The sequence below is a fragment of the Magnolia sinica genome, chromosome 3 (genome assembly GCF_029962835.1).
Source record: "Magnolia sinica isolate HGM2019 chromosome 3, MsV1, whole genome shotgun sequence".
Classification (NCBI taxonomy): Eukaryota; Viridiplantae; Streptophyta; class Magnoliopsida; order Magnoliales; family Magnoliaceae; genus Magnolia; species Magnolia sinica.
Genome location: NC_080575.1, coordinates 84,079,998 through 84,107,059, shown reverse-complemented (window position 1 = coordinate 84,107,059; position 27,062 = coordinate 84,079,998). Strand labels below are relative to the sequence as shown.

Here is a 27,062-nt window from a genome sequence, read left to right as displayed (position 1 = left end):
ATATGGAATCATGGTGATAAGTACATGAATGCAATCAGCCGTACCAAAGCTATGCAGTACAAGATATGAATGTTATCGGCAATAACACAGCTATACGATGCGAGATGCAACTCAAGCATGCCAATCCTCATTATATATCAGTACAGTTCTCATTCTGAAAAATCACCGGGGTTTAGTACACTCCAAATGGCACTGCCGCTCTCCTACTCGCACAGTCCAAGTGAGCGTAAGAAACCTCACTATCCGCCTGGCCAATAGTCTGTCAATACCTATCCGGCATGTCGATAGCGGACCCATTCACGAGCTAGTCAAACTCAGCCTAGTATTGCCCCCTACCCTCGGGCGAGTAAGGCCACACCCCTTTCCAACCGACCACGACATAGTGGGAGACGCGGCCTCCTGGTATTCGCCCTCGTGCGCTCATATATCCACTCGGTCTCAACGTTGGAGTTATCCTCTGGTACCATCGGGTTTAGGGATTTTCACCCAGGGACATCTATGGCGCCCCAATGCTTAGTAACAATATTTTCGGTATCCAATCCAGCCACCCACGATGTGTCTGTGGAGGCTATGGCCCTGGTGTCACTAGGGCATACAATAATCATAATCACACAAATGTAAGTGCATAAATCATACTATCAGACATGCAACAATCCTGCGCGTACCGAGCGCTCATGTGGGGCGACTCCGCCTATCAGGGAGCCCGTAAACAATCTGCCCGAAGGCATATGCTATGATCAGTCACTTCTCATATCAGGCACACATATGATGCGTATGATCATGAATTATAGATCTGTACTAAGCATGTTATGTGATGATGGGATTTGATCAAAACGAAGATGGGCCTAGACGGCCTATATGCTACAGGTATGGGCCTATTAATTGGCCCTAGGGAGAGAGTAATAATGCGAACATTTAACCAACATCATCCTTACAATATGGACATCAAACCATCATTACTCCCAAGGCACGGCCTGTCATGAATCAAACATTACAATGGGCCTTATATAGATCTTGTTGGGCCTCGACCCAAGGGCCCAAATACATCAAATGGGCCTCAAACTATGGACTCATATATCTCAAGTGGGCCTTAGTGGGCGGGCCACAAATACATCAAGCTGGGCCTAATCACATGAGCCTTGTATACGTCACAATGGGCCTCATAATATGGGTCTTATACAAATCAAGGTGGGCCTCAACGGACGGCCCACAAACACACCAAGATGGGCCTTATCACATGGCCTTAAAATAACATCCAAAATGGTTGGACGGTTTGGATGAAACATATGCATCATGGTAAGTCCCATAGGGATGGAAGGCATAGATAAATCACATACTTCATGGTGGAGGTCCACACTGATGAAAGGTGTGGACACAATTCATACACAAGTGGGTCCTAAGTAGGACCCACCATAATGTTTATTTCCCACCCAACCTGGGGCCTAACATAATGTTTATTTTCCACCCAACCTAGGGCCCAACATAATGCTTATTTTCCACCCAACCTAGGGCCCAATATAATGTTTATTTGCAATCCAACTGTTCATAAGGTCACGTGGACTAGGGTAGGGCCCACTATAATATTTATTTATCATCCAATCTATCCATAAGGTCACGTAGACCAGGGGAAATTGGGGCCCACTGGAACGTTCATTTGCCACACAACTGTTTATAAGGTCACACGGTCAGGGGGGCCCACCGTAATATTTACTTGTCATTCAACCTGTTTATAAGGTCACGTGGACTTGGGGGTGGGCCTGGGGCCCACTGTAATGTGGTTCACAAATCCAGCCCACCCATTATGTGTGTCCCACTTGGCTGAGGGTTCAAACCAAGTTTCAGCCGCATTCAAATTTCAGGTAGGCCTCACCAAGTGATTTTATATGTTTTAAGCATGTCTTCACATGATTTTAGATGGTGTGGGCCACTTGACTTCCGTATATGGCTGATTTTTAGGGTGGCCTCCTCGTCCGAGGGGACCCATCAAATGCATGGTGTTGATGTTCGAAACGCATCACGGTGGGGCCCACATCGGGGCCGTGAGGCCCAGCCCGCCAGCGTCCAAGGACGTTGTGGCGTCCTTGCGTCAGCGTCAGCAGTAGACGCTGCTGCCTTGTCTGCTGTTTTTTTTTAATCCGTGGTTTTTCATAGATAGGGCCCACATCTGAAAAATGCAACCCGGCCATTGGATTCTACGGCCCCTGATCGACCAAATGAGACCAATATGCAATGTATTCTTGGCGAATAGAAGATTCAATGTGGGTTTTAACAGTATTACCGCTATTTCCTATGGTATGGCCCACCCAAGAATCGGATTGGTCCAAAATTTTGGCTCAACGCCTAAAATGATCTGAGGAAGAGGATGGACAGCTTGGATTTTATACATACATCCAGGTGAGGCCTACATGAGTGTCCAAAATATATATATATATTTAAAGCTAGCTTGTACACCAGCGTCAAATCACACTTCTCTATTTGCCACACCACGTCCAGCGTCCAAAGAGGCTGGACGATCTACATATAATGTAAGCATTGTGGTGGGTCCCACTTGGACGTGGCCCACCTATATGTATACATATATATACATACATATATATATATTTATACTAATATAATATGACATATACCCTTAGTCTAGTGTGGGGATCTCCACATTCCCAAATAATGGATGGTGTGGACCACCACCTGTAATAGGATGGGCCACACCGTTTGATGGACATCTATAACACACATTTGTGGGGCCCACTCCCATCATAATAGCTAGAGAGAGAGAGACGTGAAGGGGGAGGGACCCCGCCACTAATGGGCCCTCCCTTGTATAATGCATACATCATGTGGGTCCCACAACAAGTGGCCCTTAAAATCGAAAACAACAGTAGATCACCCACCTATAAGCCTTCTTCTTGCTCCCGTAGGCTTGTAAGCTCCTATGCTTGACTTTTAACGGCGGATGATGGAGTTTCTATGGTGGGGATGAGAGATGTAGGGGGTGGGCCACACTTGGAGTTGAGAGAGAGTGTTGAACGTGTGGAATTTCTCATGGGATTTGGATATTTGCTAGAAAATGAGAGGGGGAGATAGAAATAATGGGTGTAAGGATGGATGGAGTGGTGTTGTAAGGATGGGAGATGGATGGGTATGGGTGAGTTTTGAAAATTTGTAAAAGGAGTATGGTTATGTTTGAAAATTGTAAAAAGAAGGAATGGTGCGAGGAGAGAGAGGTTTGACTTGTGGGAAAAGGGAGAGAGGCCACTTGTACTTATTGTTGGGTGAGGTGGCATGGAGGTAAGGTAGAATACTTGTCTTGATTTGATGTGACATTCCGTAGAGATTTTCTCGAAGTCGGCAACGCGCGACGTTTCTTCGAATTGAACGCAGGCCCACATCTTCTGACCTGGGCATCGGTTTGGTGGGCGAGTCGCGGCATTGGAATCGTGGCGACGACGCAGTCACTAAGATATAAGTTTTGATTCGAACCGACTTCGGTATGCGGAACTCGACTTAGGATCGTGCGTAAACGTCGGATACTAATTGAGGTTTGCTGGAATTCGACCGGAAGGACTGCGGAAGCTAACGGAACTGTACGGACTAGGACACGGGCCTTACAACTAGTTCTTAATTTCATGTTCGCCCTGCTCAATTTCCAGTTTACCCCGCTGAATTCCTAGTTTACCCCGCTTAAATTCTAGTTTGCCCCGCTCAATTTCTAGGTTGCCCACTCAATTTCATGTTTGTCCCGCTCAATTTTCAGTTTGCCTCGCTCAATTTCCTGTTTGCCCCACTCAATTTCATATTTGCCCTGTTAAATTCCTAGTTTACCTAGCTAAATTCCTAGTTTGCCCCGCTGATCTTTTAGTTTGCCTCGCCGAATTTCATGTTTCCCCCACTGAATTTCATGTTTGCCCCGCTCAATTTCATGCTTGCCCTTCTTAATTTCATGTTTACCCTGCTCAATTTCCAGTGTGCCCTGCTCAATTTCATGTTTGCCCCGCTGAGTAGCAAGCATAATCGGATTGCGTACTGAGTTAGTTAGTACGCTCCCATCGTACTGAGTCAACTCAGTTGGGCCCACATTGAATGTATGTAGTATATCCACGTCGTTCATCTGTTTTTCCATCTAATTTAAAGGGTTGAGCCCCAAATTGAAGCATATCAAAAGATCAAGTGAATCATACCACGGGAAACAGTGGGCATAATGATTTCCACCATTGAAACCATATTAGGCCCTACATTGATGTTTGTTTGTTATCAAACATGTTCATAAAATGATTCAAATGTTGAGTCCCTGTTAAATTCAAGAGCAACTAATCAAATAACAAGCCTTTCTTGTTGCATGATAATATGGAGGAATGTTACTGAAAATTCAAAATAACTTGAAAGAGTTATGGTGTAATATGCATACTTTGGCATGTCACATCTCAACTTGATAGGTATCATTTTTGCATTGATTAGTGGATATTGTTAATACTTCTTAACTTGATTTGGAATTTTTTAAAAGAAGTTTGCAATGGAATTGGATGGAATGTCCCCATGAAAATGGTCCCCCCATCTAAGAAGCTTCGAACGGCAGGTATATTCAAATCCCTCACTTTTTGTGGACCCCACTATATATTATACTATATATGCGCACGGTCATTTCCATGCATTTCACAGTCATGCCCGGCGATTCCATGTTGATTCATGGTCATTTCCACGCATTTCACGGTCAATTCGCTTCACTTTACGGTCATTTCCATGCATTTCACGGTCATTCTCGGCGATTCTGTGTTGATTCACGGTCATTTCCACGCATTTCACGGTCAATTCCCTTCACTTCACGGTCATTTCCATGCATTTCACGGTCATTCCCGGTGATTCCATGTTGATTCACCACATATGATTTTAGGGTAGGAGAAGCTACTTTTGCCAACCAACCTGGTTATTTTTCACTCTTTTCCATCAAGTCGATGGTCGAAAATATATTTCATTCACTTCACGATCATTTTCAATCAGTTCGCGGTCAACTCAATTCATTTCACGGTCAATTCCCTTCACTTCACGATGAATTCCATGCATTTCATGATCAATTCCCTTCACTTCACGGTCAATTTCATGCATTTCACGATCAATTCCCTTCACTTCATGGTCAATTTCATGGTCAATTCCGGTGATTCCCTTCACTTCATGGTCAATTCCCTTCACTTTACGGTCAATTCCATGCATTTCACGGCCAATTACGGCGATTCCCCTTCACTTCACGGTCATTTCCATGCATTTCACTGTCAATTCCCTTCACTTCACGGTCAATTCCGTGCATTTCATGGTCAATTTGCTTTACTTCACGGTCATTACCATGCATTTCATGGTCAATTCCGACGATTTCATTTCATTTCATTGTCATTTTCATGCATTTCATATAAATATGTGTTAGAGAAAAATGTAGGTAGAATAAAATTCTTTATATGCTTATATATACATATTTATATAAATTTGTGTTAGAGAAAAATGTAGGTAGAATAAAAATCTCCATGTAAAAAAGAAAAAAAGAAATAAAAAAGAAATAAAAAAGAAATAAAGAAAGTGCGTAGGGATATGGTTATAGCTACGGTTATAATCCATAGCCATAGATCAGGGGTGAAATTGTGGTGGAATCTGCTATAGCTAAGGATTATGACCGTAGCTATAGCCGTAGCCAGACTACGCGGGCAACAATGCCGCGACAGTCTTTTTTTTTATTTTTGTTATGTTGCTTTTGTGGATTCCATCATGAGGTCTGTGTTATATCCAAACTGCCCACCTATTTGGCAAGCTCATATTAAGGCTTGAGGCAAAAAAAAAAAAAAAGATAGATCTAACTATCAAGTGGACCACATTGTAAAAGGCCATGGGGAATTGAACGTCTACCATTGAAATCCTTTTAGGGGTCACAAAAGTTTTGGATCATTATGAAATTTGTTTTTCCTCTTCATCCAGGTCTTTGTGACCCTATGAATGAACTTAAATAGGGAGGATTTCTCACAAACATCATGGTGGGCCCCTTAAAGGTTTCTAATGGTTGAAACTCATTCAACGTTGTTTCTTGTAATGTGGTACACTTGAGATTTGGATATACCTCATTTTCGTCTCATATCATAAAATGACGTGAGAAAATATATGGACGGCATGGATGAAAAGTATACATCATGGTGGAGTCCACATACCACCGAACATCCGCCATTGGCCGGTGGCAGGGGAATACCCAATCCGTTTCCGTGAAAGGAGGGGTATTTTCGTCCTCAAATTTGCTGTCCGTAAGAGCAGGAAATCAGCTGGATAAAAGGTGGGGTCCACAGTCCCAAATTTCTCGGCAGTACGCCTACAAAGAAAAGGACGATTTGAAAAAAGAAAACCAACGATCCACATTCGACATACATTTATTTCTCACCTGATTAGTGGGCTTCGTATGTTCTAGAATAGTAGACATACACCATTCGTTCCACCCTATGAACGGTCTGGATCCAAATGAAACTTATCATGTTGGCATGTACGGCGCGTCTATCTATCGCGCTTGAAGATGAAGCGTCCGTAATGAGCATTTCTCTATACAGGAGCGCTTTCAATATTTTGCAGCGCATGTGCTGCCATTTCAAAAGAAGAAAGATACGGGAAGTGCGCCTGCATGGCCCCGTTTTTTCTTCTTTCACGCATTGCATGACCTAAGAAAAAGCAGAAAACTTGTTGAACAAAAAAGGAATTTTAAAAAAAAGGGAGAAAAATCGGGTAATAAAAAAACCACGCAGATTCCCTGCAAAAGCCGAAGTTTCTGCGCAAGGATGGTTGGTGGGGCCATGATATTTTGTGAGAAATCCATACTGTCCATCTATTGTTGGAGCTCATTTAAGACATGTAATAAAAAGAAAACCAGAAAAAGAGTTTAATACCGTTGATACATTCCTGGGATCTACTTGATATTTAATACACCATCTAAATTGTTTATAACGTCAATCTCACTCGGATGAAGTGAAAACATAAAAACTTAATACAATACGAAACTTTGTAGTAAAACAAATGTTTCAAATAGTAGTCACTGAATATACATTATCTACACTTATATCAACTGCTTTAATTTTGAATACACTTTATTTTTGGTCATGTATATTTAAAATGATCTCTCAAAACGAGTAATTGGTATAGATCCATCACAAACATTTCAGCTGGACTCACATAGCAACCCGATGCAGGAATTTTACGGGAAAGGCTTTAGCAGGAAATGGCATTCATGGGAAAAAAAAAAAAAAAGCATATTGATTATGTGGAAAATCTGACTAACGATATACAGTCACTTGGAAATCAGTTTTAAATGTACACGTTTAGTACACTCAATTCAAACTAAACCGTCCTGTACCAGTTTTCATGTGTCACGATCTTGTAATGCAAAATATCAGTGGTATTCTTTCAACGGTTTACGAATCAACGGTTAGGATTGTTCAACCAATCTAACTTTCAGACGGTAGATTACATAAAGTAGTTTTCGTAATTTAATCGCTTCGATTTTAGCAAATATGAACATTTATAAGTGACTGCGCATGAGGTGCCGTACGCAGCCAGAGTATCAAATAACTCTCCAAAAAGTTAAAATGAGAAATCGATGAGTACGGTAGCAAAATAGTCAGATCAGAACAACGAAATTTACCGGAAAAAGAGAAAAGGAATCCCGGTGTTTTAGGCGAAAGATCTTTTGTTATCGAAAAACAGATCAGCATGCCACGGCAAAGCTTACCGGGAAACCGGACACGCCAGCAGGTCTCCGCGTCTGGTATGACCGGCCATTCCACGTGTCTATCGCCAGTCCCACAAAGCTGCATTCCTGTCGCTTTCTTTTTTGAGTGCTGTTTAGCCATCGGATCGTTTGATCGGACGGCTGAAAATGAATAGTGACGAGAATCCCATTGATGCCTACGTGGCAACTAAATGGATTTATGCTTCAGTTAGTTGGATGACGTGTCTTCCATGATTGGCGGTCTAGAAGAGAATGATAAAATACGCACGGTTGTAGTGGAACTTCCTTACAGCCTATCTCTCTCTGTGCAAGTGGCAAGAGTATAGCAGATCAGAGCTGTCCATCTTTATTGTGCCCGGCAGTTGATGGATCCAACTTCAAAATTACAGTGATTTGATTCTTACATCATGTGATCTTTGAAACAGATATGGTGTTGATCAACGACCACGGAAGAAGTAAAGGATGGCAGGGATTGTCCAAGTGATGTGGTCATTTGACTCTGGCCCATCAACGGTACGGACCAATTGAATGACGGTGCAGAGACACGCGCAATCCCTCCAACGGTAAATTGAGAGTTTGGTTGCATGGGAGTTTCAATACAACCACGCGTACTGTAGAGTTCAAAATTGGACGGCAGAGATGAATTTTATTTATGGAAACCGATTTAGCCATTGGATTTTCTCGCACATGACAGATAGCACAAGCCTCTTATCAGTCACCCGCTGGCTGGGACTCGATTACAATGGTGACCCCTATAGTACCGAGGTGGGTACTGGTCGGGTATGTGGGGCCACACCAAAACAAAAACGGTGATCAAACAAACGCCCATCGTTGAAATTTCTTATAGCCACAGAAGTTTTAGATCAATCTGATATATAATGAACAGGTCAGAAGACAGAAAATCATCATGCTGAGCCTAGGATAATTTTAACTGTAGATGTTCAATCAATACTGATATTTTTCGCTGTGGACATTCAATCAACACTGTTTCCTGTAGAGTGGTCCATCTGGGATTTGAATTTGCCTATTTTTTTTCTTTTTCTTATTATTATTATTTTTATATCATGTATTTAAAATGAGCTTGAAAATTTGATGAAAAGTAGAAATAAAACACATATATCATCGTGGGTCTACAGCACCCACCCTTACTGCGATTTCGCCGGACGAAGGGTCACTACCGAATCCGAGCTCCGCTGGCTGCAGTCCACTTTCACGGCTTCGGTCCTACACTGGTGAAATGGTGCATGTCATCATGTCACATACTGCAATTGGCGCATATTCATGTTAGTGCTGCACACACGGAATGCGCCGACTAGATGGAAACTGCTCATTCGATGGATCCTACAATGAAAGGGTCATAGAACAAAAATATACCTTTTGGGAAATCCTAACCCTTGAATGGGCGAGATACAAATGACAAATGGTTGACATTCAACGAGAAAAGGCCCATTCTTTAGATGGTTGGGATGGTCTAATCGAAGCAATTTTCTTTTATTAGGGGTGAACCAATGGCCCAGCCTGCATGGTGACCAGCTAAGATCATCATACGTGCCACGGGTCTGGTAGAAGATGTGAAGGCTTAACATTTGCCCATTTACCGAGCTCAACCAACATGGTGCGGTCCTGACCATGGGTCCACATTGATGTATGTGTAATATATCCATGCTGTCCATCCGTTTTTCCAGCTCATTTTAGGACGTGAATCCAAAAGTTAAGTTAAAAAAAAAAAAATCCCAAGTGGACCACACTAATGCCCACCATTAAATACTTCCTAGAGCCTGCCCAATGTTTATTTGCAATCCAACCTATTGATAATGTCTTGCAGACCTAGATAAAGGGAGAAAACAAATATTAGATTGATCCAAAACTTTTTTTGTCCGCAAAAAGTTTACAATAGTCAATCACCATTGTTTCATGTAGTGTGTTCCACCTTAGATTTGAATCTGCTTCATTTTTTATCTGATGCCTTAAACTGCGCTGTCAAGACAAATGGACGGCATGGATGTACTCGAAATGGATCAAGGTAGGTTCTACGGTCAGGGAGACAGGAGTACGTAGAAGTTCAATCTGACTGATTTTTGGGCTCATTACCAAACATAAGCTTGCGTTTCTCACAAACATCACGGTCTGCCCCACCCAGATTCGGACCGCACGTGGGTCGGGTCGTAGGCAATCCACGTCCAACATTTATACCCACATTTATTGATAAATGCACCTAAATTATCTGCTTTTTGATAATAAAACAATACATGCCTGTACCATCTCCTGAGAGGAAAGTCTGTATTTACTGGGCGGGGAATGTGTTGAACCATATCCAACACCGGCGCATAAAATACGCAATCTATTAAGGCCACCATGTGGTATGTGTAAAATCCACTCCGTCCATCAGATTATAACCCTTGATTTCACCTTACATAGAGAAGATCATTTTCATAATAAACTTGGATAGGTCACGCCATAGGAACAATGCGAAATTCCGTCTCAAATGTAAAAGCTCATGCATTGGAGCCCCCTTTATTCAGGTAATAAGTTACCTCGATTAAGGAGTTTGATGAGAGGTACACACCATGGCATTTCTATTGTCTCCTGTGGTGTGGTGTGGTGTGGTGTGGTGTGGTGTGGTGTGGCCCGTTTGATTTTGTATATCTTGCTGATATTCAACCTAGCATCAAGGAGCTCACCAGATGGACGGAGTAGATTTCACGTGGATAACACGGTGGACCCAGAGGAAATGGATTGCTTAGTAACTCGCTCTGCTTTGTACCGAGTAAACTCATAACGGGTCCTTCGTTATTTATGTATTTTAACAACTACGTCTATTCATTTTATCAAATAATTTTAAGAAAAGAGACATATCCAATATTCAAATGGACCGCATGCACTTTAGGAAACAGTTGAATTAAACATCTACTTTTGGAAAATTCATGTGAGCATAGAAGTTTTGGATCAAGCCTATATCTGATTTTTTCCATTCATCTATGCATGTCTGATCTTATGAACAGGTTGGATGACAAATCAACATTACTATGGGGCTAGAAAGTTTTCAACGGTGGAAATTATTATTATCATTGTTTCCAGTGGTATGATCTACTTGATCTTTGGATATGCTCCAATTTTGGGTTCAACCGATTAAATTAGATGAAAAAATGGATGGACAGCATGGATAGACCACATACATTCAGGGTGGGCCCAACTGAGTTTACTCAGTACCACAAGAGGTACCAGGCCAGGTAGAGAATTTCGGCCCCTTTTTTTACAACCTGGAAAGTAAAGATGTTTTGCAAAGGAATCTAACATCGTATCTACCTCGCGCTTTCACTATCACGCAAGAGTCAGAACCTCGCCTAGCTCACCCAGCTGTGTGATTTCACACGACTGTCCATCGATAACGTGGCCCACAGCTTCGTATGTTGTGATTATCGCATTTCATGTGATTGAACAGTACACGTTGGGGTATCCAGGGGAGCCGATTAGGTGTTACGCAGGTAACATGTTAATACGTGTTACCCTGACCGTATGGGGCCCACCTTGATGAATGTGTTGTATATCCATTCTACTCAACCGCTTTCAATTCTTATTTTAGGACTATTACAAAATTTAGGAAGAACTAAATCTCAGGTGGACCATGCCATTGAAAAATGTGGTGATCGACCATTAAAAACTAGTTATGAGTTAAAAAAAATTTAGATCAATCTTTGTGTTTTTCTTTCATTAAGTCTGTTTAACCTTATCAACAAATTGGATGGAAAATATATATCACTAACTTTTATTAGGGGCCACTCAATCACCACTTCTTCTTCTTTTTTTAGTATTAGCTTGTTAGTACACCACCGTTGTCAGTTGACACTTCAATGTTAGCCACCCTCACTAGGGATCGATACCAAGACTTCAATGTTGAAACAAGGCATTTTTCACTTAGTTTACCACTTGAGTTATGGATCAGGGTGTTATTATAACTTTTACAATTTCATCCAACTTTTAGATTTGAATATACCTTATTTTTTAGTTCATATCTTTCACTCAATTACCATAGTTGCTTGTAACATGGTTTCTCACAGTTGAATCTGCTTTTTTGGTATCAGGTCTAAAAACGGATGGATCCTTACTATTGCTCGGGTGGTAGACTCTAAGGAGTTTCAACACCCGGTTAAGGGTTCAAGTAACCATAGGTGGTGAAATTCCACTAGCGTGAGAGTGTGTGTGTGTTTAAAAAAATTATTATTATTATTAATATTTTAAAAAAGTCAAAAAAATGAATGAACATTGTGGATATACCCCCGTGGTCAGGGTAACACCCACTAACTTCTTACCTAGGGATTGGATTTGAGAGTATTCTCTTTTTGGATAATGGGTGCTATGGGCCCACCATAATGTATGTGTTTTATTCTATTGTCCATCAAATATTCAATTCAATTTAAGATATAAACTAAAAAATAAGGTATATTTAAATCTAAAAGTTGGATGAAATTGTAAAAGTTAGAATAAATGCATGTGTAAAGTATTATCCCTCGGTTATGTGTATTTCATGTTTTTTAATACTATGTTTCAAAGGTATACATTAAAACTTTTAAATTGCATTTGGATTGAACTTGAAGAAGCAAAATCCTAATATCCTTGGGATTAATAATCTCATTTCACACTTTCCAACACAAGCTGCAAAGTTAATTTTTAATCCCATCTCACATTCCTTCCAAACATACCCTATTGAATTTCAAAGTGGGATTCCTAATACAATTTCATTTAATACAACTTAATACCACTGTCAAAAGGCAATTAGGGTTGGAATCCATCCTTGCGACACATCAAACAGTCCGTCACGTGCGGATGCAATCGCGCGGCCAAAAGGTGAGAGAAAGCCTGCTCGGCGTGTCTACTTTATCCCAAGGGAGCGCCCACCAAAGCAAGCCACCCGTACGTGCAAATGTGGCACGTGTATCCACGTCGGATTGTTGTTCTGATGGGCCCATTTCCACGTTCAATGGCACCAAGTTCAGACGAATCAGCCATCAGCTGGCCTTGCGTGTATAAATTTGAGATTAGAAAAAGGAAAAAATAAATAAATCAATGGACCGTATTCAACTTACACCTGTGGCACACGAATGGACGGTGATTAATTTCCAGATAATGGAATACGTGAATCTTGCAGAGTGACCTGGAAAGCGAGTAAGCATAGGCTCGTCTCCTGTATAACCCAATCTATTATCTGTTTCCCCAGATGGGGAGGCCTTTGGATCCGGGCCATGTTCCAATGATCCGAGACATTCGTATGACGGGCCTACCCAAAAACACCTTTAAGATTAGAAAATTCTATCAGTAGTCCACGAACTAAATGTCAGATCGACCGTTCATATTCAAAAGAATAGAGTAATAAAGTATTCAGGGTTTGAATGGTCCAATCTCAGTTTTCTTTTGATCATTCCCCATCCATAGCGAGGGTCATAATATAAACGGTTTGGATCATCTCAACGTGGCGCTGGATCAAACTGTAGTGGATTAGGTGCACTCACTAAGCACGGTGCGGCGCTGACCGTACATTTTGTACATCCGTTAGCGGACGATCAAAAAAATCAGCGGATCCAAATCTCAGGTGGACCATGCCATAGGAGACCGTGGTGATTGACCGTTAAAACCTTCCCCTTGTTCGACACGTTTGACGGCAAATAAACATTCGGTGGCCTCTAAGAAACTTTTAATGGCGGGTGTTCAATCACCACTGTTTCCTATGGTGTGGTCCACCTGATATTTGGGTCTATTTAATTTTTGGACTCATCCCTAAAAGGAGCTCGAAAAAACGGATGGACGGTGTGGATATACAAAATATAACTCAAGGTGGGCCCCACTGTCAGGGCCGCACCTAATCGGCTCCCGGATCTAGCAGCTACAGTCCCGCGGAGAAAATAGCCTCTCGCTCCGCTCAGCGGGGTTGGGTGTCTCGCCGGGGAAGGCGGGAGTCCCTCTCAGTGTCCGGAGCAGTACGGCATCCAGCCACCTGGACTCTAACAGCCGGTTGAGTGCATTGCGAGAACCGGTTGTTGCCGGTGGAAGGTTGAGACTCGAAGAACTGAATTGTCAGCGGCTGCCAGGATTACCAGAATTGCCACTTATATTGCGCCACGTTGTGCCTATTTAGAGCTACTCGCCACCAATCCTATATACGGTTGGATATCTCGCCACATCAGCTCTATCTCATGCAGACCGTCAGATGTATTCTCCGCAAATGGACGGGCCGATCTAATTGCCAAGACACAAGGAAGAATCTGAGCCGTCGGTTGGAGCTTTAGGCTGCTTTTTATGCAGTGAAGGAGAATTTTGTGCCATTTCGCACGATAGTTCTAAAGACGACGAAGAAGAAGAAGACGGAGAAGAAATCTGCTGTCTGCTAGGGTTTCTTCCTCTCGAGAAACCTAGCGATCCATCCGCCGAATTGGAAGAACTCGCTCCAATTCCGAGTTTCCAATACTGACTTCCGGATTCGAACCGAACGATTCTGTTGGGTTTCGGTTCGGATTCGAGTTCTTTGGTGCAGATCTGCTGCGATGATTTCTAGGAATATTGTCGACTTTTCCTGATCTTGAATCCCCGTTTCGATGAAATACGTCGGGTTTTGCCGAGTCGGATTCGTTGAAGATCGGAATGGAGAGAAATAGGGAGAGTAGAAGAGGAACGGCTGCTGTTTCCGGAAGCTTCTCGTCTTCTCGGCGCAGATCTCGAGGCAACGTGTTTAGGGAGTCTCACGGTAACCAGATCTGAGAAAAAATCTTCAAAATTTTCACTTTTTTTAAAAACTTCCCGGAAATTTTATTATCTGAAATTCTGTATGCTTTTTTGTAGGTGTTTCTGAGGTTGAAGATGGAGGGAACGATCCCGTGGTTAGAGATCGATCCAACGGTAACGATCGATCTAGAAGGAGACGGAGGCTGAGCAGCTCAAACGAGAGCTTCCGTGTTGATCAGGATGACGTTGCAGACGGAAGCTCCGACGAGAGCTTGGATGAAGAGCATGAGGAAGAAGATGAGATGGTTCCACGCACCGGAGGTTCGTTGCGGCAGGCTAGCAGAGGCAAATCGCAGTGGAAGGTGAATTTCGGATTTTTTTTTTCTCCATTTCCGTTGTGTTTTAATCTGGTGTTTTATTTTTCTTATTTATTTATTAATTTTGTCGTTTCAGGGATCGGATGAGGTTATTGGGGTTTCAGTTCCTCGCAAGGCTCGCTCTGGTTCGGAAAATTTTTAATCTCCTTTTTTAAAATTAATTTTCCTTCACTCTTTTTTTTTTTTTTTTCTATTTATGTTTCAATCTTTTACGTTTTCAGCTTCGGCTAAAAGGTTGCAGGATTCATTTCCGGCTGTTCGGCAGTCTTCTTCTTCTTCGCCTGCCCGGACTAGTGCCGCATCTGTTTCCCCACCCCCGTCCAATGCTTCAATGAGAGCAGGCAAAAGAATGGTGGGTGCATACTCTTTTTATTTTTTATTAACATTTTCTCTTTCTTTCTTTTTTTCTTGCTTTTTGAATCCAACGTCTTCTAAAATGCTTGCCTTTTTGTTCTATTTGAAAATTAGCGAGTTATTTTACTGAAGCAGCAGATTTTTCTTAAAATATTTTCAAAGAAATTTTTTTGAGATGTGAAAATTGTAGTTTTTTTTTTTTCCCTCTTATTGGTGATTCTGCCACTTTATTTATACATTCGGTATCGAAAATTTTCAGTTTTTGGTTGTTTTCAGCATTTTAGGGGCTTGGGTCTTTTAGTTTTTCCAGAGAGCAAGGGATCACCAGATCGATTCGAAAGAAATAATGCTCTCTCTCTCTCTCTCTCTCTCTCTCTCTCTAATAAAAATCTTCGTGAGTGGCATTTTTTGAGAAGTTTGATCAATTTGTGATTTCATAGAATTTGCCATTATTTTCTTTTACATACTTTCTCGAACGCCCCCAGATTATTATTTTTTTCATATTCTCTTAACTTGGGAAATTCGGGTTGGCATTGAGATAGAGTTTGACTTTGGAGATTTCACATTGGTTTTTGGTCCCCAGATTTTTTCATATTCTCTTTTCACATTGGTTTTTGGTCATTTTTAGAGGGTTTCCTTTAATTGCCAATTAAAGGAGTTTATGAATAATCTAAAACTACTTTGCTAGTGTATTAAAAAAAATGCTAATTTTTGGATATCCGGCTCTCCAATTTGTTATTTTACAGAACTTTCTATGCCTTTTTCTTTTACACTTTTTAAAAAGCCCCCAGATTTTTTTAAAGATTTTCTCTTAGCTTGGGGAATTTGGGTTGGTATGAAGAAAGAGTTTAACTTGGGAGATTTAACATTGCTTTTCATCAGTCTTCATGTGAAGAGGCGGTCTTTCTGGTCATTTTAGTCGGGCTTCTCTGCCTCTCCAAGATCCTGCACATATTTTGGAAATTTCCAATGGCCCGTTTGGACCCACTGTCAAAAGCAGGGCTTCAGATCATTTTGATCCAAAACCCTGGTTTTGCAGCCTGTTTGGATTGCCACCCACAACTTCCTTTTTAAACCCATCCGCCGATCTAGGCGAGAAATCGACATTTCATCATAAATCAATCCAATTGGTTTTCGACGAAATGACGGTATGGAAGTTGCAAGAAAGGGCCTTTTACAAAAAAGCCCTTTGTGACACGGTTGCATCCATACAGGCCCTATATGGTTGTACTTTTCTATAAGATGATGGGTATTTGTGGTAGCGTATCCTTCATTTAGTAGTTACAATCATTCTCCTGTTTGTTTTAATCACTTCGCCAACATCCCTGCTCATGTGGATTTCCACTCTTTTTTCTTTTTTCTTTTTCTTTTTTTCTTTTTTTTTGTTTGTGGGGAATTTATCACAGAAACCTGTAACGATGAAAACAAAGCCCATGAAGACATCAAAAGTCAGTAATCAGTACTCTCCTTCTTCTGATTTTTTATTTGGCTGTGTCGACCTTGTTGCCCAACACTGCAGCTTCTTGCAGGTCTCAATTTCAGAAAGTGAAGTTGAAGTTGAAGTTGCTCAGGTCTTGTATGGACTCACCAGGCTGCAGTCTCATCCCTCTCCTGCCAAGCCAGAGATCTTTCAAACTTCTTCCCCAAAACTTGATCTGAAGCACAACTCATCAAATGAAGCTTCAGTCTCAGTTGTGTCCAAAGCTTCATCTCCAGTGTCAAGTCCTGTTTCACCCCCATCTTCGCAACCCTTAGTGTTGCCACAACATTCAAGCCCTGTTGCTGCACCAACTCTGATGGGTGAGGAAAAAGACCACTACCACTGCATCAATGTTCATCATCAGATGTTAGAATTACAGAATTCAATCATAATTTTCTATAACTACAACACGCACTATTTCAAATCCCTTTATCTCTGGGGCTGTTTGGGGTGTGCGATTTGGGGCAGAGATATGTGAACATGGATATCAAATCTTCCCTTTTTTCTTTTCTTTTTCTTTTTCTTTTCTTTTCTTCTTCTTCTTCTTTTTTTTTTTTTTTTTTTTTTTTTGAGGATTTGTCAAATTCATGGATTTATTTGTCAAATTCATGGATTTCTCAAATCCAATAAATCCATGGATTTGGGAGAAATCCAAAGAGATATGTGGGGATTTGTTGTTTTTTTGGTTGTTTGGTAGCAAAGAGTTAAGAGGGACGTTTATTCAAGAGGAATCCAATTCCCCCAAAAGTGTTCTTTTTGAACTCCCACATCAAGGCTATGATTTTAAATGTACTTAAGTCCATACCAACTAAAAATCCACCCAATCCACAGGAATTCAAATCCATGCTGCCAAACGAGCCCTAAAGACTTAGGAAATCCACAAAACGAGAGATTTCTTAAAAGCAATAAAAGTTATTCTGTTGTAATAAATGCTCTTGCATTGCCACAAAATGCTCTTAAACCCAAGGATCTGTCGCTTGATTACCAAACAATGGACTTTGGAATTTGCCAAAATCCAAATCCAATGTAAATCCATGAATTTGAGAAGTTCATGGATTTATCAAGTCCATTGTCTCATTTCCCTGATCCCAAACAGGGCCTAAGCGATTCTATGCAGATATTATTTACTCATTTTTCCTTCCAATTTGCAAGATTATTTTCCCACTGCTTTTGTCAAAACAGAAATGCCCAAAGCTGCAGCATCAAAGAAAATTAACCAAGAAGGTTTGAGTTCACTGTATGTGAGGCAACTCAGAGAGTATGTAGTAGAAGCATCTTTGAAATAAAGCCCGCCCTTTATGTCTATGCTCCTTCAAACAGCAGAGTAGATGGAAGCCATGCATTAGAAACTTTGCTTGAATTGTGGGAGAAGCCCCCTAACGATAGCCAGAAACATAACAATGAAAGTGTAAAACCAACACATACATGGTTGCTTGATTGTTAGTTTTTATTCTCAAAGTTCAAATGATGGTTGTTCACTAAATCCATGCATCTCCAATTTCAATCTTTTGGAGATTGAAGAATAAGAATGGTCTTATATCCAATGGTAACAAGTCACCCATTCTTTATGAAATTATAATTCTTACTATTTTAGCAAAATTCATTGCTTCTAGAGCCTTTGAAAACTACAGAAACCATATCTTCCTATTCAAGCATAACATGCCAGCTAGACCTTTTAAAATGTCAATGAATCATGATATTTGAAGTATTATGGGATAATGATCTTTAACAGTGCATAGCTTTAGAAACCTGTTTTGGCACTAATGTCCACTGCTTGTGCTTCCATCATGATAGAATCAATGGAGCTGGTATGTCAATGAGCATGCGTATTGGCTAGTGAATTTGTGAAGCAATAAAATCTCTAGCTTTCCATGTTATAATGATCTTTAACAGTGGATAGCTTTAGAAACCTGTTTTGGCACTTATGATGTCCACTGCTTGTGCATCCATCATGATAGAATCAATGGAGCTGGTATGTCAATGTGCATGCCTATTGGCTAGTGAATTTGTGAAGTAATAAATCTCAAGCTTTCCATGAATCTATTTTACTTCCCATGTTCAGGTATGCTTAATCCCAAAACTCTTCTTTTGCAGCTCCAAAAAGGAAAAAGCCAAAGCCTGTATCGTTAGAAGACAGCAGCGACCCCACTACCTTGATGGCATGTTCTTCCAAGTCCTCTGGAAGCACCAATGCAGGGAACCCTATCAGTTTGGTTGCCGCTTCTCCTGTAATGAAGATGGCAGCAGACAAGGATCCCCAAGGTACAAAAGTGGAGGTTTTATCTGCAGAAGGTGACAAACATGCAGCAGTCAGTAATTCTGATTCTTCCAAACCGGAAACTTCTTTGCCAGTTTCTTCAACCTGTCAGACTTCTATGCCAAGAGATCCTCTCCATCCAGAAGAGAAACCAAGCTCCTTGAATCCTGCTGAGGCAAAAACCGTCGTGTCTCCAGAAGAGAGGGTACCTGTAAGTGTTGTCCCGACAACAGCAGAAGAAAGAATTTTAGATGCCGACTGCAAATTATCCATTGATCAAAATCAACAAATCACCCAAAAGGAGATGAGCTCTTTCAGCCAAGATTTGCCTGTTCCAGATGTTAAGCTTGAGGCACCAAAGATGTGTGTTTCTCCTCATAAAATGTAGTTTTTTCTGTTGCTGATTGTTTATGGAGTTATATTGATTGTTCGACCATTCCATTACTGAAAGTATGTCTGTTTCAATTAGTAGATGTTCTTCAGTTTCTGCTGCTACTGAGGGAGTGAAAGGGCCTAGAATTGAAATCGATCTGATGGTCAGCAATCGTAGCCTTTCCCTATCTTTACTAATTTAAATTTATTTGTCGGAACATTTATCTATAAGTATCGTTTCCTCGCAGGCACCTCCTGAAAATTTCTGTCCTGATGACTGCATGACCAATGCTGTTGATAGAAGTGCCCCTCTTGCATCAGATTACGGGCATGTGAGTAATTTTTGCCTTCCTACTCATATATTGAATTACACTGGAGACCATAATCTTTTGAAGACTGTGCTTTCATTCTATGAGGAATGTATTGACTTATGGTTTCCTGCATAATCTATAAAAGAATGTTTATGTTTCTGTATGACATGGATGGTGCCAAATGTCATGCTCCTAGAAAACTCAGTACACACTACATAGACAAGCCTGTAGAGCTATAATATAATGTTTGTATCTGAAATTATGAAGTTGTGTATAGAAATGTAAGTATGGAAGCTATATTATGATAAATAGGAATGTAACAGGTATATAAACAATAAGGGCAAGACTATGGCATTGTTCACTTTGTTCACTTTAGTCACCAGCAATGCTGTTCTCGTACATGTGCCACAGGCATACAAGATCTGAACTGCAGACATGGAAGGCCCTTCCTAGGATGGTCTCTAGCTCAAAAATTACAGCAATTATCAGTCCTGTCTTATTGGAGGGCTTTTAGGACTGTAGATGGCTGATTAAAACCAAAGTAACATTCCCTGTCCAATTTTTTTTTCCTAAAAAATCCTTTAGTTGAAGGGTTATGACTGTCTGATCTGTATGATTTTGGGCTCTGACCCATCAAAGAGACGTCCCGCTGGGTGAATGATTTGGATTTTGTAAGTGTGCCAGATGTACCTGGATAAAGCTTCTGATACATGAAAAATGTGGGAAGTGCCTTGTGTTTTCTCCAATAACAATATGGGGAATACCATGACCTAGGGGAGTGTAATGTTTTGTACTGATCCAGCATTTGTTGACGCTGAAGCTTTACTCTTTGCATGCTTGCAAGCACATCTAAAAGGACAATTTATCAAGATGTGGTTTCCTTGCTACATGATAATTCTTGTGACTCCTATCATTCATAACAGCGCCAAGTCATTGATGGAACTGTTGATAAGAGCAAAGGAATCACCAATATAGCTGAAAAGATGGAGGTAGAGAAAGCATCAGTGAAGCAGGATCACAGCATTCTGTCCGAGGTGAAAATCCAAGTAAAGGAAGCTGTGGAGGAGGTGAACTTGGAGAAACAGTCAGTCAACGAGAGGAAAACTGAATCACATCATGATGGACACAATTTGGATAGGGCTGGTAACAAGCAACAGCACTTTCAGAAACTTACCAAAAGTACAGCAAGACAGGCAGAGAGAACTGGTCCGTACATCGGGTTGATTTATTTTGCTTCTCATTTATTTGAATGATCACCCACAATTGGATATAGGTTATGTAAACTACAACCCTTATCAAGCATTTCGAAACCAAAATTCTTAAGGCATAAAAAATAGACTGTAGCATACAACTGGTTGTAGGTGATCAGTGTATATCTTTTGTTAACAACTGTGCTGCATTCCAACTTTCTTTGTTTGTGTATTTCAGCACCACCCATAGGGATCATACCTACTGCTGCAACCCCGACTCCCATGATGATTCCTGGTTGGCATGGAGGTCTTCCTCCATTTGGGTATGCCATTTTTGTCTAAGATACAGATATTTCCATACTTGATGAATTGACTGGGCCTGTAGCTAATTAGACACTTCATGATCAGGTATCTGGGTTCAAGCCCAGCTAATCCTTCTGGAGTGCCATCTGTTCGAGGAGCTATACATATGGAAGGGAATGCTGCCATCCCAAATGTAATTGCTTAGTTTCCTTCTCCTGTGGAAATTTTCTTAACCATGAGGTCTGCACTCTGGTAAAAAATGGAAGAGTCTTCTCCTTTGTCTTGGATTTGATCAAGATCCATGCACTGCTGATGGTTCCACTCAATTCCTGGTGGAGCTTTGTTCACTGGATTGTTTTTGGGCAAGCAGTACTTTTTATCTGCTTGCAAAATCGTCTTGAAATTTGTTGGCAATCGTGTTTTGGCATTACTTGCATTCATGTATTGGCTGTCACAAACCCAAATTAGGAATGGGACTGAGACTTACGCCCTCCAGTTGTTTGAATTATGCACCATTTTTATATGCTTGGTATTACAATATTTATACTTTTAATACCTTTCTAATACCAAAAATAATAAAAGGTGTCTGCATTAAAAACATAGGGTGTAAATCCTTTCTATTTAAAAAGTCTTTCTAATAATTAAGGAAGGTAAGTAGCAATCTGCGCAGTAAGGCTTTTTCTTTTTCTCATTTGTGGGACACTTCTGCATTTTGAAATTATTTATATGCGGCAATAATTGTGAATATTTCAAAGTCTTGGTTGAGTTTGGTGACTTGTAACTTCAGTTCTGATTAATAAGATATAAATTGACTATCCCTCTCAGCTGTTCAGGCAGTTTTGGTTGGGTTTGTGACTTAACTATGGTTCTGATTAATAAGATATAAATTGGTTATCCCTCTCAGAAGTTCAGGCATTGATAGTTCCTAGTTTTATGGGCTTGTAAGAATTACAACCCAAATGCAGTATGGCAATGTAATGATGGATGTTGTTTCTCTATTTCAGGCCCCTGTTGTCATGTTACCACATCCGCGGCCAAATCGTTGTGCAACTCATCTTTTCATTGCTCGTCTTATCCATTACCAGCAACAACTAGCAAGACTCAACCCTTTCTGGCATGCTGCTGCTGCTGCTGGCTCAGCAGCTCTTTATGGAGCCAAGCCCTATAACATGAGTATCTTGCCCCAGTCAGATGTATTACTGTTTGGTGGCTCTTCTATCAGGAATCCAAACACCCTACCCAACAGTAGTCTTGGATGTGGTTCAGCAGGCAGTCTAAATGGCCACAACCTGAAGGAAAAGGCTCCCAACTCTTTTGCAGATGTGCCAAGAAAGCAGCCATTACTTCCTCAATCAGCACAGCAGGTGAGTTATCAAAAGGCTGTTAGTAATATCCACAAAATTTCACCTCAGAAGCTTCTAAATGATATGCTGCAAAACCCTTTTTTTTTTCTCCAAGTGTCCCTCAAATGGTCAACTGTCCATTGGACTGCAACCAGTTGCTAAATGCCTTGGGTTCCTTTACTTTGAACTCTTTTTTTTTTTTTTGTTCTCTCTTTTCGAAACTGAATCAGACCTGATCAAGGGCTGAGTCTGAACCGACCTGAATCTCAGCATTGGATTGAGTTTTTTCAAGTTTAAATAGATTGAATTTTTTGTCTAATTTATCAAGAAGTTGACTGAGTTCTTCAATTGCTCAAATGAGTTTTAAGGGTGCATTTGGCCACACTATCTAATTCAACCACCTTAATTGCTCTATTAAAGTGGAAATGGCTGAGGTTTACTTGAGCATTTATATTGAGGATCTCAGTTCCAATTATCATTGCATTACTCTTCCAAGTTGGAGTTGAAAGGAATGTAACTTAAATTTGAGGGCTATAAAATATGGATGCTAGGAAACTTTTTTTTTTCCTCATTTCTTTTCGATTGATTAGAATGTTTACAATTAATCTATGCATCCAAATGAACCTTTAGTAGCAGTAGCAGTTGTTGTTGTTGTTTCATCATCATAATTGTAATCATCATCTAAGCCTCTCTCAGCAATTTGGGGTTGGCTTTTAGCTGGTAGATTTGCAGAAGTTTTACAATCAACTGCTTCTGGACTAGATCTTCATCTTTTGCGTGGAACCAACCGTGGCAGAGGATCACAATTATAAACCTTACCAAAAAAAAAAAAAAAGCCATTCAAAAGTATCCAAAAACCTAACAATTTACATGAGCCAGTCTCAAATATATATATATATATATATATATAAAACCATCCAACCACAAATCATCTATGATCTAACCATTGATTCACACTCTGAAACTAGTATCATATGACTTACAACTCAATCAAGTTGTTAAACACTGTTATAAAAAGAGAAAACCAGTGGAACCCTTTTGTATTGTTTGTAGTTGAAATCATTTCTTACAAAATCTGTATTTTATTTTAGGGGCCGGCCTTCATTTTTCCCATCTCCCAGTCTAAAGCAGGGGAAACAAAACCGGGCGGCTTAGCAGAAAGTGCAGGTTTATTGTCCGCCTCTGGAGCAGCAGCTGCAGCTGTGGCTGCTGCTGCCGCTTCTGCAAATACCAAGTTTGGCAACATAGCAACACCAACCTCCGATCCTCAGTACCTCACCATGCTTCACAGTAACTATCCTTTTCCTGTCCCACCACCCTACAGGGCCCATATAAACCAGCAACCGCTGCAGCCAGCAGCAGCTCCTTTCTTTGCTGGCTCTTTCTACCCTTCTCAGCTATTGCAGCTCCAGTCACACTCCCTGCCACAAACTCAAAATCCCACCTGTTCAACTGGGTCATTGACCTCTCATAAGCAGCACCTCCGACCACCGCATGGGTTTCCAGCATCAAAGCCTCCAGAGTCTCATGGCACTGAGCTCGAACCTCCCAAGAACAGTGAGGATGGTACTGATGGTCAAGCCTCGCTTGTTCAGAAGAAGAAGCTCCAGGCCCAGAACTTCCCCAGCAACTACCCAAACTTAAACACAAACTTGCCTCAGAATTTTCCGATCATGGCAGCGGCTCTGGGTGGAAAGCTGCCACAACAGCCTGGTGACCCAGGTTTCCAGACGATCATGAAAGGTGTAGAGGTAGCCAGGCCAGTCCCACCAGGACAAGCAATGCTGCAAGCCTTGCCAGATGTTGGGCATAACCATTATCAGCTTGGTAATCTGTCAAAAGCTCCAGCAAAGGTTCCTGTTGCCAGGGACAATGATAAGTCGACTGAGTCTAGCCACCCCCCATCGATGGGAACTGCTGTGCAGCAGCAGGTCATGGCTCGAGCCAAACCAGCTGTTTCTGCTGCCTCAACGGTTATGGCATCAGGGGGGATGGCTTATGCTGACCGGATGCCTGTGGTCTATTCCAGTGCCAATTTTCCAGGAGGGCCGATGGGCTTGTCAAACATGCAGAACCCCCTGCAGTGGAAGATGCAATCTTCTCAGAGAGTGGCTCAAGCAGGCCCTCTTGGAAATGCCATTCTTCAATCACCTGCAGCAGTACTTGCAACCTCCAATGCTGGAAGTCCAGCAGGGAAGGTGGCGAAACTCCCATCCACACCGCTGAATTCAAGCCAGAAAGTGATGACTACTGGGCCGTCTGTTTCAGCTCAGTCAGCTCAGGCTCAGAGCCTGGGTAAGAACCAGCAGCTCTTCTTCAATTCGGAGCCTGTGCACCAGAGTGGTGGCACTGCTTTGCCCCAGAAGCGGCATGCAGAGCCAAATTCCGTAGCACAGGCAGTGTTTTCTGGCAACATGAATGCGAGAAGGGCTGCCAATCAGCATGCACAGCCAGTGCTGACAGGGTCTGGTGCTGGCAGTTATGTTGTGGGTGGTGGGAAGGGTGCTGCTGTCCTTGGTCCTTTGGTTGGTGGCCCTATAGCCGCAATGGCTGGGGCATCCTATGGAAAATCAGCTACAAACTTGCCTGCGAAATCAACTGAACAAAAACCAGCGACAGGTATGCTTTGCTGTTCCTTTGCTTCAGTTTCACACCACTTTCTTTTCATGCTTTTCATATGATCCCATTTGTATGCTATGCACTTGAACTCACCAGTATATACACTTCTCTACCACCCCACAGTCAGTGCACTTTGGGCCATCCTCCAAGCTTATTGATTGAATGTACGAATTGCTCTGAAATTCTCATCGGTTGGTGGGGGTGGCTTCAGACATGAAACATCTGATATGTAGGTCTTTTGCACGGAGTGGATGGATGGTAGAGATGTAAGAAGATTAGGTGAGAATAGTTGATGAAACAAAGAGCCATAGAGACATTGTCCTGGAGATGTTCTTTGTTTATTAAGGGATCGTTTGGATGGTGGTAAATGGTTTACGTTGTAAATGATTCATTTACTAGTAAATCATTTACAGTGTTTGGATAGCCTGTAAATGGTAAATGAATTATGCTTTATAGCCTTTCACTAAAAAATAAAAATAAAAATTGTTATTATTATTATTATTATTATTAGTGCTATTGCCATCTTCCTCATTTACTGGGAAATGAAATCTCAGCTTTTTGCTAGTAAATGAGAAGGGGGCTTGTAAATGATTTACTAGCAAATTAGAGCATCCAAACATATAAATCATTTACCAGTTGCCCCATTTACCACCATCCAAATGACCCTAGAAGAAAATAACTGATAAAGTTAGAAGACAATTTTTAAACCTTTTTTTTTTTTCCACTCATCTTACAGCTTGAGGAAAAAAATGATGTGCAAAGGATGAAAAGGCAAGCAGAGCTTCCACAAGGAGCCAAAACACTTTCTTCAAGGAGTGGCAGGACCCTTGGGGGGTGGGGGTGGCTGTGGGTCGGCTGAGCAGGAGCTGGTCAAGAGATCCTAGGGTTGGAAATTGCACGTTGAAGTTGATGATGATGATGATGGGGCCCCCCCAGATTTTGACAACGAGGAAGGGATATTGAGAGGAGAGGGAGAGATGTTAATCCATTGTATCGTAGGTTTAGGGCATGAGTTAGGAGCTAAATCTTATTTTTGAGTTGTATATTAATCTCTCCTTCTCTTTCTTTCTTTTTCTTTTCCCCCCACTCATTTATACATTCTTCTCTTTTCTTCTTCTTTTTCTTTTTTCTTTTCTTTTTTATTTTTTTGCTTTTCTATAAAAAATTGTAACAGTGGTGCTGATTATTGTTATGAGTCCCTCTCCTGTTCTTCTTCTTCTTCCTCTTCCTCTTCTTTGAACGGTAAGAGGAAGTGGAAGAGATAGATAACGAAGCGGCTATCACCCTCCACAGTAGACCCCTCTGCCAGCTTGCCTGCATGGCTGCTGCTCTTTAGGTGTGAAGCAACACCCGTTTCCTTTTTCTTTCCTTTATTATTATTATTTTTAAATTTTCTTCCACAAACATATATAATAGAAGGGGATTTTTTAATTTTTTTTTCCATTTATTTTAATTAATTGAGAATACGTGCTCTCTCTCTCTCTCTCTCTCTCTCTCTGGTTGCATCCACCGATCCTACCCTTTTCTTCTACTTCTTTTACAAACTGGCTTGAAATTTTGTAGACATATTACCCTTTTATTTTCTTCTTTCAACTAGAAAAACCCTTAAAATTTGTCGTAGTATCTAAATTAAGGTGATGTAGGCATTTTCCCTTCATTGAAATAATCCCGTTATTGGTTCAGTCTTCACCCAAGGGCTAGCAACAATGGAATGCATACTTCTTTTTACTGAATCAAGTGAAAGTTACATAGCCGCTAAATGGACTCTGCTCAAATTATCCTTGGAATAATAATAATAATAATAATAATAATAAAGAAGAAGAAGAAGAAGAAGAAGAAGAAGAAGAAAGCCGTTCAAGGCCGTGTTTATTAGATTTTGTAATGTAGATGAGAGAACTAGCACACCTCGTTACCCGTTTAGAAGAGGGGGTCTCATAACTGCATTGCTTTCCATGCTGGGGACCAATGGACCCCAACCCTCGCATCTTTTGCCCATTGCAGCAG

General features: G+C 41.1%; 1 protein-coding gene across 6 annotated transcripts; it reads left to right on the top strand.

Annotated features, from left to right (window-relative positions):
* Window positions 1-14,045: 14,045 nt before the first annotated feature.
* Window positions 14,046-26,125, top strand: LOC131240098 (protein TIME FOR COFFEE-like). Of its 6 annotated transcripts, XM_058238146.1 has the most exons (16): window positions 14,046-14,474; window positions 14,570-14,814; window positions 14,906-14,954; window positions 15,051-15,181; window positions 16,590-16,631; window positions 16,713-16,983; window positions 18,758-18,925; window positions 19,016-19,304; window positions 19,390-19,456; window positions 19,541-19,624; window positions 20,527-20,809; window positions 21,032-21,116; window positions 21,202-21,289; window positions 22,101-22,460; window positions 23,531-25,058; window positions 25,795-26,125. In XM_058238146.1, exons 1-16 carry the CDS (start codon window positions 14,372-14,374, stop codon window positions 25,797-25,799), a joined length of 3,798 nt encoding a protein of 1,265 aa, XP_058094129.1. In that variant the 5' UTR covers window positions 14,046-14,371; the 3' UTR covers window positions 25,800-26,125. The 6 variants fall into 6 exon arrangements, with proteins under 6 accessions (XP_058094129.1, XP_058094128.1, XP_058094127.1 ...); XM_058238145.1 differs by having other exon boundaries at window positions 18,758-19,283; window positions 19,393-19,456; XM_058238144.1 differs by having other exon boundaries at window positions 18,758-19,283.
* The last annotated feature ends 937 nt before the right edge of the window (window positions 26,126-27,062 follow it).